The sequence below is a fragment of the Urocampus carinirostris genome, chromosome 13, assembly GCF_059441175.1.
Source record: "Urocampus carinirostris isolate Australia breed hairy pipefish chromosome 13, RoL_Ucar_1.0, whole genome shotgun sequence".
NCBI classification, from domain to species: domain Eukaryota; kingdom Metazoa; phylum Chordata; class Actinopteri; order Syngnathiformes; family Syngnathidae; genus Urocampus; species Urocampus carinirostris.
The window spans coordinates 20,585,666-20,601,942 of record NC_142361.1 but is presented as its reverse complement, the minus strand read 5'-3'; the positions used below and the strand labels follow the sequence as shown (position 1 = coordinate 20,601,942).

Genomic DNA, 16,277 nt, shown 5'->3' with positions numbered 1-16,277 from the left:
AACGTGTGTTAATAACCCTTCTTGATTGGATACTACCCATATAATGTTACCTGCTGACAGATGTTTTTGTACTGATAGAGACCCTCCTTCGCAAGGTGGCTCTTGCGAAGATCCACGCAAAGCTCGAGGTATTTGAGCATAATAGGCTCGTGGATCTTCTGCCATGTTCGATGTTTCTTGCTCTTGATGACATCGTATAAAACGTCCAATGCAGGTTGTTTCTTGCCAACTTCGAGAAATTCTGTACCGTTGGTGCACAAGAAAAAAACGGACAACGCTTGTGATTGCAACTCAATTAGAAAAACAGAATACTCTTAAGAACGCAGAAGTGCCCAATGCAGCTAGACGTTGAGGCTTGTAAAAAGGAGAACATTGGCAGTTGGCGAAAGCCATAGTGCTATTAAACAAATAAATACATTTGATAAACAATCTTTGAATTCGACTGTCTCGCTCTACAACGTTTCCTCTTTAGTTTCTCTTTGATTTCCAAGAGGGGCCTAACGCGTTAGCTAGCCAAGCTAATATACAACCATTGAATTCGACTGTCTCGCTCTACAACGTCTACTCTTTGGTTTCTCTTTGATTTCCAAGAGGGCCTAGCGCGTTAGCTAGCCAAGCTAATATACAACCATTGAATTCGACTGTCTCGCTCTACAACGTCTTCTCTTTAGTTTCTCTTTGATTTCCAAGAGGGGCCTAGCGCGTTAAGCTAATAAACTGACGGCGACTTCGACCGCGCCATTCACTAGCTAGCGCTAGCATTAGCATTGTCAACGGTTTTGGTGACGAGGCACCTCCAGACTAACCACCAGTTTAAGGACATAAATACCCGGTGACGAACTAATTTCACTCACCATTCGCTCGTTTCAGAGCATTCTCCGGGTGCTGAAAGTACGCAGGCATTTTGATGGGCTATCTCTACTTATTTTAGAAGAATCCACCAGTCCATCCAGGCCGAAGGCTCACGCACGGTGACGGTGGCGCCTGAGAAAGGAAGAACCTCGTGAGCGGTTTGCTAGGGATGCCAAGTATGACAGACATCATCCCCCGAAATTTACAGTCACATAAAAGACCTTGAATTAAGAGAACAGGTACTCCTTAAAATAACATTTTCACTGATTGAAATATTTTTCTTGTGATTGAGTTAAAAAAAAAGTTTAAATTCGCGCCAGACGAAATGTATACTTACATGAACGGGATTTTAGAAAAATGGCAACTTGTGCTGACTGAAATTCCCGTATGTCCTGTGCAACCTGTGTGGCGGATTCACTGACACTCGGATGTTTGATATTGTTGGTGCGTCATTTTAACAACAAACTAAATTGCTGAAGATTGCAAATATTCTTCATATTTTAGTCCTTTCATATTTTAATGGAACGAAACTGTAATCGTTTTTGTTTATTTTTTGTTTGAATCTATGTAACGGGTGTAATAATGACTTATGTTTTATTGAAATTCCTGCTGAAATATGTTGTATAGTTTTTGGTAAGTGTCCTGCAATGATAGTTTTGCCGGACGTTGCATGTTGTGCTAAAATGTTAATTCCCCTTATAGAGATCAAAGCCAACAGAGAAGCTTACCACGTGTTGTGTTGTGACCAGGGTTGGGTAGGGTTACTTTAACCTGATTACTTTCAATTACTTTTGGATTACTCCAATACCAAATATGCTAACAAAAGACAAAAGAAATTAAATATGAATAAAATTACTAAATTTTGTGCAGGCTTGGGAAGTAACGGAACACATGGAACGGCAAAAATTATGTTGCCAAGCTGTTTGGATTTATTTTCATTTAGTTTCTGTCGCATTTTATGTTAGTTTTGCCGGAGATCAAAGAGATCAAAGCCAGGAGAGAAAGCTTACCACGTGTTGTGAGTCATAATTTTATTCATATTTAGTTTATTTTGTCTTTTATTAGCATATTTGGTATTGGAGTAATCCAAAAGTAATTGAAAGTAATCAAGTTAAAGTAACCCTACCCAACCCTGGTTGCGACTCATTCATTTGCAGGTAAATTGTACCCGTTTTTATACTCATTATTGTTATTATTTCTATTTTCTCATATATATGAAAAGGATGATGTTGGTTAAAATTCAGACTAAAAATAAATGTTGAATTCATTGTAAACGTTAAAAACCCACTTTACATTCTCTTGTTAAAAGTATCTTGTTAAAATGGATGTAAAAATGTATTGTGATGGTTGATATTCAGGGTTGGGTAGGGTCACTTTAACTTGATTACTTTCAATTAATTTTGGATTACTCCAAAACAAATATGCTAATAAAAGACAAAAGAAACTAAATATGAATACAATTATGACTCACAACACCTGGTAAGCGTTCTCTCCTGGCTTTGATCTCTGGCAAAACTAACATAAAATGTGACAGAAACAAAATGAAAATAAATCCAAACAGCTTGCCAACATCATTTTTGCCGTCCCATGTATTCCGTTACTCCCAAAGCCTGCACAAACATTAGTAATTTTATTTATTTATTTCCCTGCAGGGATGAATAAAGTATCTATCCATCTATCTATCTATCTATCTATCCAACAGCGAGCTGTAAACGAGATCAAATAGATCAAAGCCAGCAGAGAATCTTACTACGTGTTGTGACTCATTCATTTGCAGCAACTTTATTAAAAACCTCATCATCCCCCAAAAAAAAAATAATAATTCTAAACAATAAAAACACAGCTGACAAATCTCTCAACATGCACAGTAATGTGATTGATGTTGTCAAGCTGTTTGGATTTAATGTTTAAAATTAACTTTTTTTGGGGAGCGCCAGGAAATCGTGTCTTACCGCTGACAGCTCGCAGTTAGACTGCCGACAAACCCCGCCTTCCGGTCACATGTCAAAGAACAAAACCAAACTTTACCCCATACCAGCAGGTGGCACTGTTGGACTCATCATTGCAGGACACTTACCAAAAACTATACAACATATTTCAGCAGTAATTTCAATAAATCAAAGGTTATTATTACACCTGTTACATCTATATCCATAACATAAAAAAATCATTTGTCTTTGTGACATTAAATACATCCTTTACGCCCACAATGTGATTGGTTACGAGTGGGCTGTCAACTCCTCCACTGGTCTCCTGACCCGGAAATAGGAAGAAATACGGATCGAGGGAAGTAGTACTGATAGAAAAGGTAACTAAAATGAAACAAGTTGTAACTTTTGCCGCTTTAAGTCTCGTGCAAGCCTTTTCAATGCATTAGAACTGCATGTTGCGTCTTGACTCTGCAGTCTATTATTGGTGTGATTTTATGTTTGCCAGTGATCATCCTTTGAATTTTGCAGGTATGGAATATGGCAGCACCTGAAACACAGCCTATGCTTAGCGTTGGATTGATTGGTAAGTTATTTTTAATACAAGGGTTTTAATGGCGTTCTTTTTAGACAGTCGATTAGCCTTTCATTAAGACTGTGAATTACAATCACACGAGGTCAGCGTGAACCCAATTACAGTTCTCCAGCCCAGTCAGTCATGTTTATTTGTATAACCATTAATCATGAGAAGTCTAGAAATCCCCGGTTCTGTATTTGCCCTTCACATACGTCCATTTTATAAAAACATCTCTAATGCATCATGCCTTTTAGAAAAAGATGTGAACGGGGACGCTCTTTGGGTGTGGTGCTATCCTGCTGTGAGCACAGAACTTCGAGAACTCCTGCTCAGCAAATGCTGTCTGACACACGACCGGGAGGAATTTCACACTTTTATATTTGGGCAATTTAGTCGCACTTGGTACTACATCAGCACATTGGAGGCACAGGAGTATACAGCTCTTAACAAGGTACTTTGCACATTCATACATCTGGTACAGTAACTTTTCTGGAAAGCATTCCTCAAGTTATGTATTGTTTACTAGGTCACTCATTTGTCAGTAGTGGTTACAGCAAAAGACTTTAATCCAGAGAAATACGCCGCACTCAATCGGATATTGTGCAGGTATGACTTGCATTAAATCATATGATTTGGTTCAGTGTTTTCTCAACTGGTGGGTCCTGACCCAAAAATGTGTCAGACCAGTTTTCAGTGGGTCGCAGGTTTTTGCCCTGGCAAAATAATGCAAAGAAGACAAAACGGAATGTCAGCTATACAGTAGATGGGGGTAATGCCGTGTGCAATCTGTTTGGTCCCAAATTGTGTTTGAGAGAGACCACATCTCATGTTATTATGATTTTGTTTGTTTTATTTCCCTTGTCTGTCCATAATAATGGTCCGGAATAAAAATCGGTGATAAGGGGAAGGAAAAGTTGAAAACGGTGACTACAAGGATCGAGTGAAAGAAGAAAAGTATTTCGAAATACGAAAATATTGTACAAGTGTCTGCCATTGAAGCACTGCTTGAAGGTACAGTAAACGGTTTAAATTGTTATATTTACTAGTTTCTTTTTCACCAGTATAGTGAACTTTATTATCTACAGTTGAGTAATTATTGTTGTCTAGGTACAATAATTTGTCTTAAGTATATTTTGCAGAAAAGATGTCTAAATATAATGGAAGCTAGAGCTCTTGTTGGTGATAGGAAGGAGTGGAGAGCTGTTGTGAAAGGATAGTGGGATTGTTCTAAAGGCTGGGCTTAGCACCCGTATGATGCGGCAGGGGTAAACCAGTGAAAGCCGTCGGGCCCTGCTGTTGAACAGAAAAGTGTGTTGTGTCACCCTGACCCGAGTGACACGGCCGCTTTCTTGTGTCTCATTTCATCTGGAGGGACGAAAGCATGATCAACCTAGGTGCTGAGGTGCCTAACTTGTTTGGGCATTTGGGTTGGCCATGGTCCAAAAATGTTTGTTTTGTATGTTTGTCTTGCTGTCGGTCACCCCTCTTGATGGATATGATCAAGGTAGATAGATAGATGGAAATATATTTTGCGTACCAACTTCTTAAAGTATGTGGCTCTTTTTAAGCAGTCTTTGGGTGTTGCCTATATGCAAGTAGTTATGGTACTTGAGTTCAATTCGGTTTTGCTGATCGTTTTGTTTTTGAGGAAAAAAAATACAACGTTGGTTTTAAACTGCACAATTTTCATTTGAAAAATTCAAGTGGAATTTTGTTTTCTTGATTCGGGTCACAGCTTGTCATTCGGGTGGAATTGAGGGGCCTCAAGTCGGACCAGTTGAAAACCACTGATTTAGTTGAACTATGACACAATACAAGTGCATCACTTTGAAAATGAACTTTGGTTAATTCTTTAGGGCGTATGTTAAATATGGCAGTCCAGTGAAAATGATGGAGGTCTACATTGCTGTTCTTACCAAAGGAATTTGCCAGAGTGAAGAGAACGGCTCATTTCTAACCAAGGACTATGATGCAAGGAAAGCATTCCTGGCAGGATCAATCAAAGGTCCAGTAAATTTTTCAAATGATTTGCTTTATTTCAGTAATAAGTAATGTTGGTGACTTCTTAAACTTCTTCTCCAGACGTGGTGTCTCAGTTTGGAATGGAGACTATTATCCTGTACACTGCTGTCATGCTGAAAAAGCGGATTGCTGTCCACCACCCTCGTATTGAAGCTTTGTTGGAATTTACAAGGTAAATTTAGCATTAAGTTGTTGTTTTCAGTGTGCAACTTTGCAGTCTTTCTTTTCTTGCAGAGCGCTTCCTGCTTTAGCGTGGCACAGGAAAGATTGGACCATTCTACATCCTTACGTCCACATGACTAATACTGAATTGGAGCATCTCAGCAAATGCACAGGTGAAAGTCTCTTTAATGTTCTAGTCAATAAAGCCCATTAAAATATGAGCTAATGGTCAAAAACAGCATATGTTCCCACTAATCAGTCATCCATTATCTGCACCGCGTATTCTCAGTCGGGTTGCAGGGGTGTTGGAGCCCATCCCAGCTAGCTTTGAGCAGTGGGCAGGGTATACCCTAAACTGTTTGCCAGTCAGTCGCAGGGCACACAGGGACAGACAACTCACTTATTCACACCTAGGGACAATTTGGACCGGACAGGAAACCCGAGCAGAAACGGGGAGAACATTCAAACTCCACACGGGGCGGTAGCTGGACTTGAACCCTGAACCTTTGTACTGTGGGGCTGAGTCGAAGAAGCAAATGATTGTAAAATATGAAAACTGTTTCTGCCACTGAAGTACAGTAAATGGTTTGAAAATGTTATATTTTTTTTAGCTTTTATTTACCGGTGGTCTAATCTTTATTAAATTCATAATTTAATAATCGATGTTTAGGTACACACTTCATTGATATTTTGATGTGGCCCAAAAAAGTGTTCCGACCATTCAACCGCATCAAGCTTTTTTATTCCACTTTCATTTGAAAAGAAACGTTTCGCCTCTTCTTTACACCAATCATATTGAATGGATGCACGAGATATTAAACAATAAAAATGTCAAAGTTCTTAGCACGCTGGAGATACAGAATAGAATGTTTACACACAAACTAGCAAGAGGAAGCGGATTTCTTCTTCGGGGTGGATGATGGGTGACTGCTCACAGCACTATACGTCGGTATCGGTGGAAAGAAGCACTAAATAATGTCCTCTACTCGGAAAAAGGTGAACACAATACAAATTCTAACTTACAGCAATGCATACGGTAACTGTTCTGCCTTTGAGATACCTATAGAGTGGTCTTCCAGTGCCCTCTTGTGTTTAACATGGTAATTGTTTGTTGCCAAAAAGAAAAAAAGAAGCGCAGAACTTCGACGGCAGCTCAGATGCCAACTTTCGAACGCTAAATGAAAAACCTCTTTTACTGTTTTTTCGGGGAAATAAATGTCCGTAAGTCGGAAAGGTATTGTGATTACTTAAATGAAGATTTGTGTTCATGATGGCATGTCTTGTTAGAATTTCTTAGCTTAGCTGAGAATATATCTGTAGAGTTAACTTTGAGAAGTGTATTATTTTCCGTTTGGGTCGCAGCTGGTCTTTGGGGTGAAATGTTGGGTCCTGAAGTCAGACCACTTGAAAATCAGTGGTTTTAAGTATTGAGATGGTCAATATTGTAAACCATGCTTTCTGACTGTTATGACTTTATTGCTTCAGGGTATATCGCAGGATTCGTGGACCCAGAAGTGAGCAACAGATCAGACCTCTTTGACGTGTATGTGAATCTTCCAGAGAGCATCATCATTGTGTCACCGAGCGCCAAAGGTGCGGTCAAGTCTTAGTCAAGAAATGAACATGCATTGCTCTGCTTGGGAGCATTTTGACAAGTTGGAGTGAGAAATGTACCCACGTTTTAATCCGACAGAGGTGATGGCAATGGGGAAGTTGCACAAGGACGTTGGACAGCTTATTGTCCAGTCTGCTGAAGACTCTGAGAAATCAGACGTTCAAGTCATTAAGGTGAGATTCAGCGAAAGGAGCTTACCTCAACCGAGACAACACTCCCATTTAATGTAACACGTTCTTAATTCCAGGATATTTCTATGAAGACCAAACAGATTCTTGATCATTTGAGGACCTTGGCGGATCAATGTGAAAACTCCAAAATCACCCTGGAACATTTAAAAGAGCAAAGCTTCCCTGCAGCCACGGAAAATTTCCTTTTTCATCTGGCTGCTGCTGAGCAGATTTTACAGATGTAAGACTTTGAGAAGAGTTTAGAAATTTTCAAATGCTGTCCCAAAGGGTGACGGTTAATTCACGCCTGCCACATTAGCAGACTCCCTACAATAAAAGGGTGCCAAAATCGGCATTTTTTTTACTAACCTCATTTCAACATTTATTACAAAGTATTGACTTTATATTTGCTTGTGTGGCTTTCTTTGTCTTAAATCACTGCCACTTAATGTGCCTGATTAATACTGCCTCCTTGTCCAGTAAAAATGTCAAACAAAATGTTCTGTGGAAAAAAATATCTACAAAAAGCAAGTGTAACTAATATAGTAAATACGTTTTCATGTTTTATATAAAAATGTCTTGAAATTCTACTCAACACAATTATTCAATCATAAAATAAGACGTTTTAAACACTTAGAGCATGTTTAGCTTGTTTTTTTCCATTTTATTCTCTAATTGGCAAACATTGCCTGCACTGCAAAAAGTGTTTTTTTTGCGTGGGTTATTTGTTCAATGCGTAGTAAAATATTCAATTTTTTTGGGTGTTAAATTATTTTCTCATTAGTTTACAATTTTTCTAAATAGTTCTGTCTGCATATAATTTACTCATAAGCTTTAATATGAAAAAAAGTAAACAATATAAAGTTATCTAAAGACAAAACTGTATTTTTCAAACAATCAAAATAAAAACGTGCGTCCAATGTACTAATAAAAATAGTATACTATAACTTGGATTTTTTTTCCAAGTATGGTTCTGTTGGCATATAATTTATCCATATTTTTGAAATGAAAAGTCAAAAAAACAATTGAATGTACTTTATATACACACAAAAAAAATCGTTTTCAAAATATAATTTCCCTTTATTTTTGTTGAATGAGGAAAAATATTACATAAAGCACAAAATTAACCAGCAACAGCAAGAATACTAAAACAATTACATGAACTATTTTGATTTTCTCAATTTTCAAGCATTTTTATTCTCATTTTACAAAAAAGTTTCATGAGCAGGACCTTAAGTATTCATCTTTTAAGTCTTAGTATATTGGTGACTACATCTTACTGATATCATCTGAAAAATCTGGTGTTATTTTATTGCTCACTAATTGTTATAATATTACACAATATTCAATTTCCACAATAATGTAATTTTAGAGGGTTGAATGTATTTGATACTTGCCATAAAATTAACCCCTACCGATCGGTTTTTAATACATTTATTGTTCTAAAAACAACATGCTGCTCTTTCATTTAATGCTACAAGTCTTCTAGGATCTGATGTGAAACCAGGCATGTCAAACATACGGCTCGCAGGCCGGATCTGGCCAATGGGATGATTTAATCTAGACATACATTTGAGTGTCAAAAAAGAAGCAAGTTTCTAGGTCATTTCTATCAGGTTATGATTTTTTTTAAATAAATGCAAACCAAATGCTCTCTTCTGTTTTGTTGAATTTGTATAGAGTGGAGAGTTGGTTCAGGTGTAGAACTGACCTCCCTCAACTGTTAAAATAAACCAGTTTATGCATTCAGTGCCAAACCTAAACACTTTTTTTTGTTGTGAATGAATGTGTTGCGTTTTAAAAAGATTCTTGTCATCCGTGATTAAAATTTGTAGGTTACCAATGTATGCTGGATGATGAAGAATACTGAAAAAGCTAAAAAATTGTGTTGACGTTATTTTACTGATTTGGCCTGCCTGAGAACTGAAGTCTGGATCCAGCACCAGAGCCAAACAAAGTTTGACATCCTGTATTCAATAGTTGTTCAAAGTCCTCGATGGTAGAACAACTCATTTCCAGCAATCTTGGCCTGTAGGTCCTCCTCAACGTTTTCCTTTTTTATCTGTAAAACAAGACAGGGTTCCTATAGCTTCAGGCAAGTTAAATTGAAGATATTTTAATTTATTTAAGCTTTATAAATTAAATTTAAGAAAAAATAAAACAAAAACACTCAATTTTTTGGCACACAATACATGGTGCCCCGGACACATAACCTGGCATAGCTTTAAGACCTGGCGATAAACGTTGGTCGGACAGCCACTTCTCATGAAATGTACACTTTCCGGGAATGGTCCAAAGTAACTGTTTTTGTCTGGAGATGAGATATGTATTGTGGGTAGACTTGGGGCTGCTAAGTCTATCTAAAAGGCTTTACTACAGGGTGTCTCAAAAAATTGTACTCTTAAAATGACGAGAAAACCTTTTATTTATGAACATAGAGTGAAGTGAAATAGCATCGAATACATGAGACAAATGTAATTGAAGAATCATGTTGGCATATGTTCAAAGTGATGACCATTATTGTCCGTACAACGCTGATAACGCACAAACGTCGCAAAACACATAAAAATAGTACATTTTTTTGACACACCCTGTACAATCACATTATAGTTTTGATAGTTCCAACATTGTGCTCCTACAATGTTGCCACCAAATTAAATCGGTGATTAAAAAAAGACAATTGATAAATCTTACTAAAACTGTCTTGTTCAAACAAATATAAATGATATTTGTGTTCACATTTTTAAGAATTCCGAAAATTGGATGTAAGACCTTTTAATGCCAATTAAGGCCTTATATTTGGAATGGTAAATCCAATGCCTTTTAAGAATTTTCAAGGAGTCCTGGGAACCCTTTAAAATCAAAGCCAGCTGAGTTTAAGTCAAGCAGAGAAGGTGTCCTGAATCTTACCGTCCCCAGTTGAGGATAGAGACTGAATGAAAGTGGGATCATCAGGCCAAGGACCAATGCTAAACTTATGTGACGTGCAGGAGCAGCCAGGAAAGGTTTCTTCTGGAACAATCGAGTTCTACAGGAGAAAACCCGATTAATTCTCCAACAATTTGAAACGGTGGATTCATCCGTAGGTTAGCTGACCTCTGCAAGACCGAAACCAGAATGGTAGGAATCGCTGCAGTTGTGCCAAAGAGAAAAGCCCTTGACAATGCGGTTTCAATCACAGCCTGAGAAAGGAAACCAATGCCATTTAATAGATAACCAACATGTTGCGTTGATATTTGTGCCTCCTTTACCTTTTCGGCTGCTGCCTTAGACATGCCGACAGAGTTCCCGTGAGAATCAAACACTTGGATGCCGGTTTCGCATTCCTCTACTCTGATGGTAAACACGTTGAAGAAAGCCAGAGCAGCTGGTAGGACAAAACGTGTGTTCTTTATAACATTGTATGGCAGAAAGCTACATTAAAATTGCAAGGGTCTGCAACCCAACATTTCAAAAGAGCCATAACAGACCCGAAAAACAAATATCTTGCTGCTATGGGTATTCAAAACCCTTTATAAAGGCTGGGCCAAAAAAAGTTAAATTGTGCGTTTTGGTCACTTTGAGTCTACGTAGTTTGTAGTCTTCCTTGTGCTTTTTAGCACTTTTTTTCGGTTGCAATACACCTTACAGTGATCAAATAATACATACTGTTTTTTAAAAATCAATTAACAAATAGCGACATCTGTTGTTTAAGTATCACATCCGTTCCCAATAATTTATACAAGATTGCCATATTTATGTTATTGCTTTTCTTTTAAGAGCTAACAAACCTGAGACTGGTACTGGAGCGATGAACCTGAAGACATGTTGGACCAGGAGGCTTTTTATACCCAGTCGGTTCAAAACTATTTGAGGAAGCGCCTGCAAGCAAGTCAGAAAATATAGTATCATTACACTGTATAAGCATAGATCATACAAATGTGGGTGTGCTGTGCACAGGTACATGACAATAATACTGAATGTTGATGGTCAGACAACGTTTAAGAAGTTTATTGTGGGTGTTGATTAGTTGTTGTAATGGACAAGTTGTGTTTTTTACCTCATTCAGTCTAATAGACTTATTTTCCCATCATTTACATTTTCCCCCGCATTGCATAAAGACGAATATTACCCGCTTGTAGTAAAAAATCCATTATTTTTTTGTAATTGATTGATATTCTTACTTACTAATTCATGGCTAAATTATACTCTCACTGGGGGCGGCACGTCTTAGCGCGTCCGCACCATAGTTCTGAGGTCATGGGATCAAATCCAACATGCATGTCAGGTTAAATGGCCAGTCTAAATTGTCCCTAGATTTGAGTGAGGGAGTGTGTTGTCTGTTTGCCCTGCGACTGGCTGGCAACCAGTTCAGGGTGTCCCCTGCCCACTGCCCGAGGATGGGCTCCAGCACTCCCGTGACCCCACTGAGGATAAGTGGTGCAGATGATGGATGGATGGATGGATATACTCTCAATACAAAAAAAGTAATAATAATCTTAATCTATTGTAGTTTTTCTTTCTAATTTCAGTGTCATCTGCATTACAATGGAAACTGATGATACTTGCGAATAATATTACCTAACGGAAGCATGTAAATGCTGGAAAGAAGGGAGCCAAGTACTGAACCCTGCGGAACACCACAGGTAACAATAAAGTGCTCAGATGTCATTTCACCATATTTAACACAATACGTCCTATCTGAGAGGTAGGATCTGAACCATAAAAGGACGGTTCCTGAGAGACCAATCCATTTTTCCAGCCGGTCTAGTAAGATACTATGGTAGACCGTGTCAAAGGCAGCACTAAGGTCCAGCAGCAAGTGTAAGTTTAATAACAGCAGGCTTAAAAGCCGCTGGAACAACACCTGAAGAGACCTGGAAGGGGGATTACCTCACGTGCGGTCCCTTCAAGGTTTCTTCATTTTCCTCATGTTGAGGTTTTGAGTTTTTCCTTGCCCTCATGTAGGTTTTAGATCAGGGGATGGTGTAATAGTCTCATCTCATCAGCTGCACCGCTTATCCTCAGTAGGGTCGCGGGGGTGTTGGAGTTCATCTCAGCAATCATCGGGCAGTGGGCAGGGGACACCCTGAACTGGTTGCCAGCCAATTGCAGGGCACACGGGGACAGACAACTCACTCGCTCAGTCACACCTAGGGACAATTTAGACTGGCCAATTCACCTGAAATGCATGTCTTTGGAATGTGGGAGGAAACCGGAGTGCCCGGAGGGAACCCTCGCATGCACGGGGAGAACATACAAACTCCGCACAGTAAGGCCGGGAGCTGGATTTGAACCCACGCAGGATGTTCCCACGACCTTCAGAACTGTACCGCACACGCGCTAACCACTGTGCCGCCGTGCTGCCCTGGGGTAATAGTAGTCTGTAATAATCTGTGGTCTGTGCAGCCCCCTGAGAGTCCTTGTGATTAAGAGCTATTTAAATAAACATGACTTGACTTAATTTTACGATATGTTTACTGAAGTGTATAGCAAAAGTGTATTGTTATTGAAAAGAAATATGATAACCCTCCCCCATTGTCACAAAATGTTGCTCATTTTCGTTTTTTCTTTTTCTGATATTTCTCTTCGATTTATAACTAATATACACTCTTTTTGGAGGAAAACATCTTACTCCATTGTCAGAAAATGTCGCTTTGGATTTTTTTTTTAGATATCTTTACTGATATTTATAACTCTAAACTTAAGGATGATCTTTTTTTAGGTATCTTATTTTACCTTATGACCAAACTGTACCTCAAAAAGGGTCTTTTTTTTTTTCAAGTATTTATAAAAAAAAATCTTGAGTTTTAGCAGAAAAAAATGTAAATGACATGAAAATACATCTCATACTCACACTGAATGAGTTAAGAGGGTTGACTTTTCTTGAATAGCATCTCATTAATTATAAATGTGCACACAATTTTATGAACATAATGGCTTCCATCTTTAGTCTGTGTTGCCAAATAACTGCTGTACAAACCCCGGCACATGTTGTATAAGAAACTGTCCCTGCTATCAAGAGACACTGGCTCAGTGTCAGCTTCTGACCCTGCAGATAAGCAAAAAGGGTCAACTCCTCATTCATGCTTTGACAAAAACTGTTAAAGTAGAGATCTTCGTTTCGGGCCCTCGTTTCAATAATGGAAAACTGTGTTACCTTTTCTGAGGAGCGATTTCTGTTTGTGTAGTTGAAACCAGCCGCATAACTCTGTAGCAAAAACTGCAAGAAGACGTTTCATCAATGAAAATCAATGTCTGTGGAATGCAGTTGATCAAAATTTACGTTGGAAATACCTTACCTGCCAAAACAATGCTGGTTTGATTGTTCTATGTGGCAAAAAGCTGGCAACCACCTGATAATTAAATCATGTTTGTTTTTTTAATTATTGAAATATTACACTTATAAGTATCATACTGTAACTTCTTATTAGTGGAACATACCAAAGGAACCGCAAAAGGGAAAAACCCTGGAAAAATGAGGCAGGGGAAGGTATTAAAAAAGGGGATTTTTTTTTGCAAGAACAAGCCCTGAAATCTTTGGTTAAATGTGTATATAGCATGTTTAAGAAATATTTTTTCCCCCTACGCATGTTGTTTTGATTACCAGGTAGGTTTTCAAAATAAAGTATGAAAAATAAGATGAGCAGTTCCTTCTAAGGTTTGATTTACAGAATATTCTGGGCATAAATGAACTACAGGCAATGGCTGTAAGACTTTGCAAATGCTGATGTGGTTTACCATCATTCTTATACAGAAGGGGAGATCCAAAGACTGATTGAAAATCTATTACAAAGTTATACGATGAACATTAGGGCATGGGTGTAAACAATTACAGCATTCAGTGCCAAATATTTATGATTTCATCTGACCAGCCATGAATTACAGAGTATGTAAAGAAAGCAACTCTCTGGGTTATTTGATCAAAAGTTAGGATTGTTTTGAATAAAAACCAAATTCTACCTCCCACTGCTAGAGAGCAATAAAGGTGTAAAGTTTACGTCCAGTCTGGTTTCAAGACAATATTTTGCAGTATTTTCACAGCTTCTGAAGGCCCAGCCAAGTAGTTTGAGCTCATGTTATTGCCTGTTCACTGCTAAAACATTTTTTATGTATTTCAAAGCAGTAAAAGGGAAGTGTATTTTTATTCATAGTTCCGACTTGAGTTTGTTCATGTTTGTGGTGAGTCGGTTTGAATGTAAAGCTGCATTTACTCAACTCTTAAAATAAAAAAGAATTGTGAACATATTCAATGTCAAACATGCAAATATATTTTTTTTCCCATTTTTTTGGTGAAAATAATAATGTTTAGGGTAGGCTACAAATATAAGCTTAATGATAAAATACTGAAAATCAAGGTTAATATTTGGCATTGACATTTCTTTACTAATCCGGCCCACCCGAGAACAGAAAATCCCAGTTTGACATGCCTGCATTAAGGGGTCCTTAATACTTGATAAGAGCACTGTTCTACTGACATTAGCCTTATCATCCTTAGGGAAATGTTAATCAAACTGCTCAATTTTTTTTGCCTAAGATGAAGGAGTGGGACTTTACTTGATGAGATTAGGGGCTGACAATCAAGAATGTGCTTGTTTAACTCTCCGCATAAGATCAAATAGATGTTTTCTGTCTCTCATTGTGTATTCCACTCAAAGATGTGGCAAACCTAACACTCGCACTTAAAGTCACTTCTGATTATAAAATGAAACACAACCGAAGTGAAATAGTTATGACTAAATAAATAAAGAAGTTATAAATAAAAAAAGTATATAATCATGATTAAATCTGGTTGGTGACAAAATTTAATATTACAAGACCAACATAAGTCACAGTAATGAAGTGGCAGTAAATTTTTTTGTGCAGCTTCATTTACATAAAAATGTCAGAATTCAAAATGAAACACAATTACAGTTTAATTCACACCCATAGTTTATGTACAAAGGCAAAATAATATAATCTGCATTATGGGATTTCACCAATTCTGTTTGTGCAATCGTTCGTTTTGGGATTTTTATCAGTCATGTTAAATTCACTGTACCTGGAGGCCGGAAAACTACTGGAAGTACAGAACCACAATCAGCATTGATGGACGACTGATAAGAGAAATTGGTCATCAAAACATGATTTCTCCCATCAATTCGGTTATAAAAAAATGAATGAATACAACTTTTGCCTCCTGCATTACAGTACTTACAAGGCAGATGTTCCATGCATGATCATCCTAAGGGAAGACCAGACATATTGGTAGTTGGTCAGATTGTCTAAAACACAAGCAAAAACTAAGCACATTTGACCTTCTGGTTGATTTTCTCTCCACTTCTTGTTTGAGTGATAGCGTCTTGGACTTCTTCCTGGGAATCGAATGATCATTAATTAAGTTTGCCAAAAAAGTAGCACATGCCAAAACTGTACAGGTATGTATATACTCACGTCAGATGAGAGCAGAAGGGTTGGATCCAAAAGATTAAACCAGATTTTCAACCGACTGAATACAGACTGAAATTAAAGAGCATATGTTTACATCTTCACCTGTAAAACTCTAATCTCCATCAGACACAAACACAGTAATCCAAAATCACCATCACACATATACAACAGATACAAATTTAAATAGTATGGCTTCTTTGCCAATTTACCCCTCCATGGTCTTTCCAGTACAATAGATTGGCATCCATCAGGGAATACAAATAATTATTTTAAAATGTATTGTTTTCCCATTCAAACGCTCTCTTTCAAACATGCATTTGACATGTTGTTGAGGTCAAGTAGGAAGACTTCCGTGTTCAGTCACGTGTTCAATTGCTAATTTAAGGACAGTCGGAAAGTTGATCACTACCAGTGTTCTTGATGGTAAAAAAGAAGGGAAAGTATACATGGTTTGAAATGTAACTTTGATAAAAACAGGTAATAACAATTAAATGTTAAATGTATATGTTTGACTCAAGTTGATCTGCATTTAGGAGATCGGT

General features: G+C 37.8%; 3 protein-coding genes across 5 annotated transcripts in view; 1 reads left to right on the top strand and 2 right to left on the bottom strand.

Moving 5' to 3' along the window:
- eif3a (eukaryotic translation initiation factor 3 subunit A) overlaps positions 1–1,208 on the bottom strand; it is a 13,475-nt gene extending 12,267 nt beyond the window's left edge. The window contains exons 1-3 of the mRNA XM_088350683.1: positions 1,190–1,208; positions 855–984; positions 51–241 (exon numbers count right to left, since the gene is read on the bottom strand). Of these exons, the coding sequence (XP_088206809.1) occupies positions 51–241; positions 855–903 (240 nt within the window). The 5' untranslated portion in view covers positions 904–984; positions 1,190–1,208. The remainder of the gene's footprint in view (positions 1–50; positions 242–854; positions 985–1,189) is intronic.
- Positions 896–9,075, top strand: dennd10 (DENN domain containing 10). 3 transcript variants are annotated; one of them, XM_088350688.1, is made up of 10 exons: positions 896–1,091; positions 3,312–3,366; positions 3,612–3,808; positions 3,884–3,963; positions 5,214–5,362; positions 5,440–5,551; positions 5,614–5,714; positions 7,027–7,134; positions 7,235–7,329; positions 7,404–9,075. In XM_088350688.1, exons 2-10 carry the CDS (start codon positions 3,321–3,323, stop codon positions 7,569–7,571), a joined length of 1,056 nt encoding a protein of 351 aa, XP_088206814.1. In that variant the 5' UTR covers positions 896–1,091; positions 3,312–3,320; the 3' UTR covers positions 7,572–9,075. The 3 variants fall into 3 exon arrangements, with proteins under 3 accessions (XP_088206814.1, XP_088206812.1, XP_088206811.1); XM_088350686.1 differs by lacking the exon at positions 896–1,091 and adding an exon at positions 2,999–3,160; XM_088350685.1 differs by lacking the exon at positions 896–1,091 and having other exon boundaries at positions 3,171–3,366.
- sfxn4 (sideroflexin 4) lies at positions 8,386–16,112 on the bottom strand. The gene is made up of 14 exons (XM_088350689.1): positions 15,945–16,112; positions 15,739–15,804; positions 15,603–15,659; positions 15,503–15,529; positions 15,347–15,401; positions 13,750–13,775; positions 13,608–13,661; positions 13,466–13,528; positions 13,289–13,357; positions 11,097–11,187; positions 10,578–10,693; positions 10,423–10,508; positions 10,237–10,354; positions 8,386–9,388 (listed from the first exon to the last, which is right to left on the bottom strand). Exons 1-14 carry the CDS (start codon positions 15,981–15,983, stop codon positions 9,311–9,313), a joined length of 945 nt encoding a protein of 314 aa, XP_088206815.1. The 5' UTR covers positions 15,984–16,112; the 3' UTR covers positions 8,386–9,310.
- Between the last annotated feature and the right edge of the window lie 165 nt (positions 16,113–16,277).

Excerpts from the sequence above, each read along its gene's own strand:
- dennd10 (XM_088350688.1), top strand. The coding sequence starts at position 3,321 with ATGGCAGCACCTGAAACACAGCCTATGCTTAGCGTTGGATTGATTG. Across the intron at positions 3,809-3,883 it reads AGTATACAGCTCTTAACAAG|GTCACTCATTTGTCAGTAGT; the intron begins GTACTTTGCACA and ends ATTGTTTACTAG. Across the intron at positions 7,135-7,234 it reads TGTGTCACCGAGCGCCAAAG|AGGTGATGGCAATGGGGAAG; the intron begins GTGCGGTCAAGT and ends TTAATCCGACAG.
- sfxn4 (XM_088350689.1), bottom strand. The coding sequence starts at position 15,983 with ATGGATGCCAATCTATTGTACTGGAAAGACCATGGAGGG. Across the intron at positions 11,188-13,288 it reads CTTATACAACATGTGCCGGG|GCGCTTCCTCAAATAGTTTT; the intron begins GTTTGTACAGCA and ends ACTTGCTTGCAG. Across the intron at positions 9,389-10,236 it reads TCTATCCTCAACTGGGGACG|ATAAAAAAGGAAAACGTTGA; the intron begins GTAAGATTCAGG and ends CTTGTTTTACAG.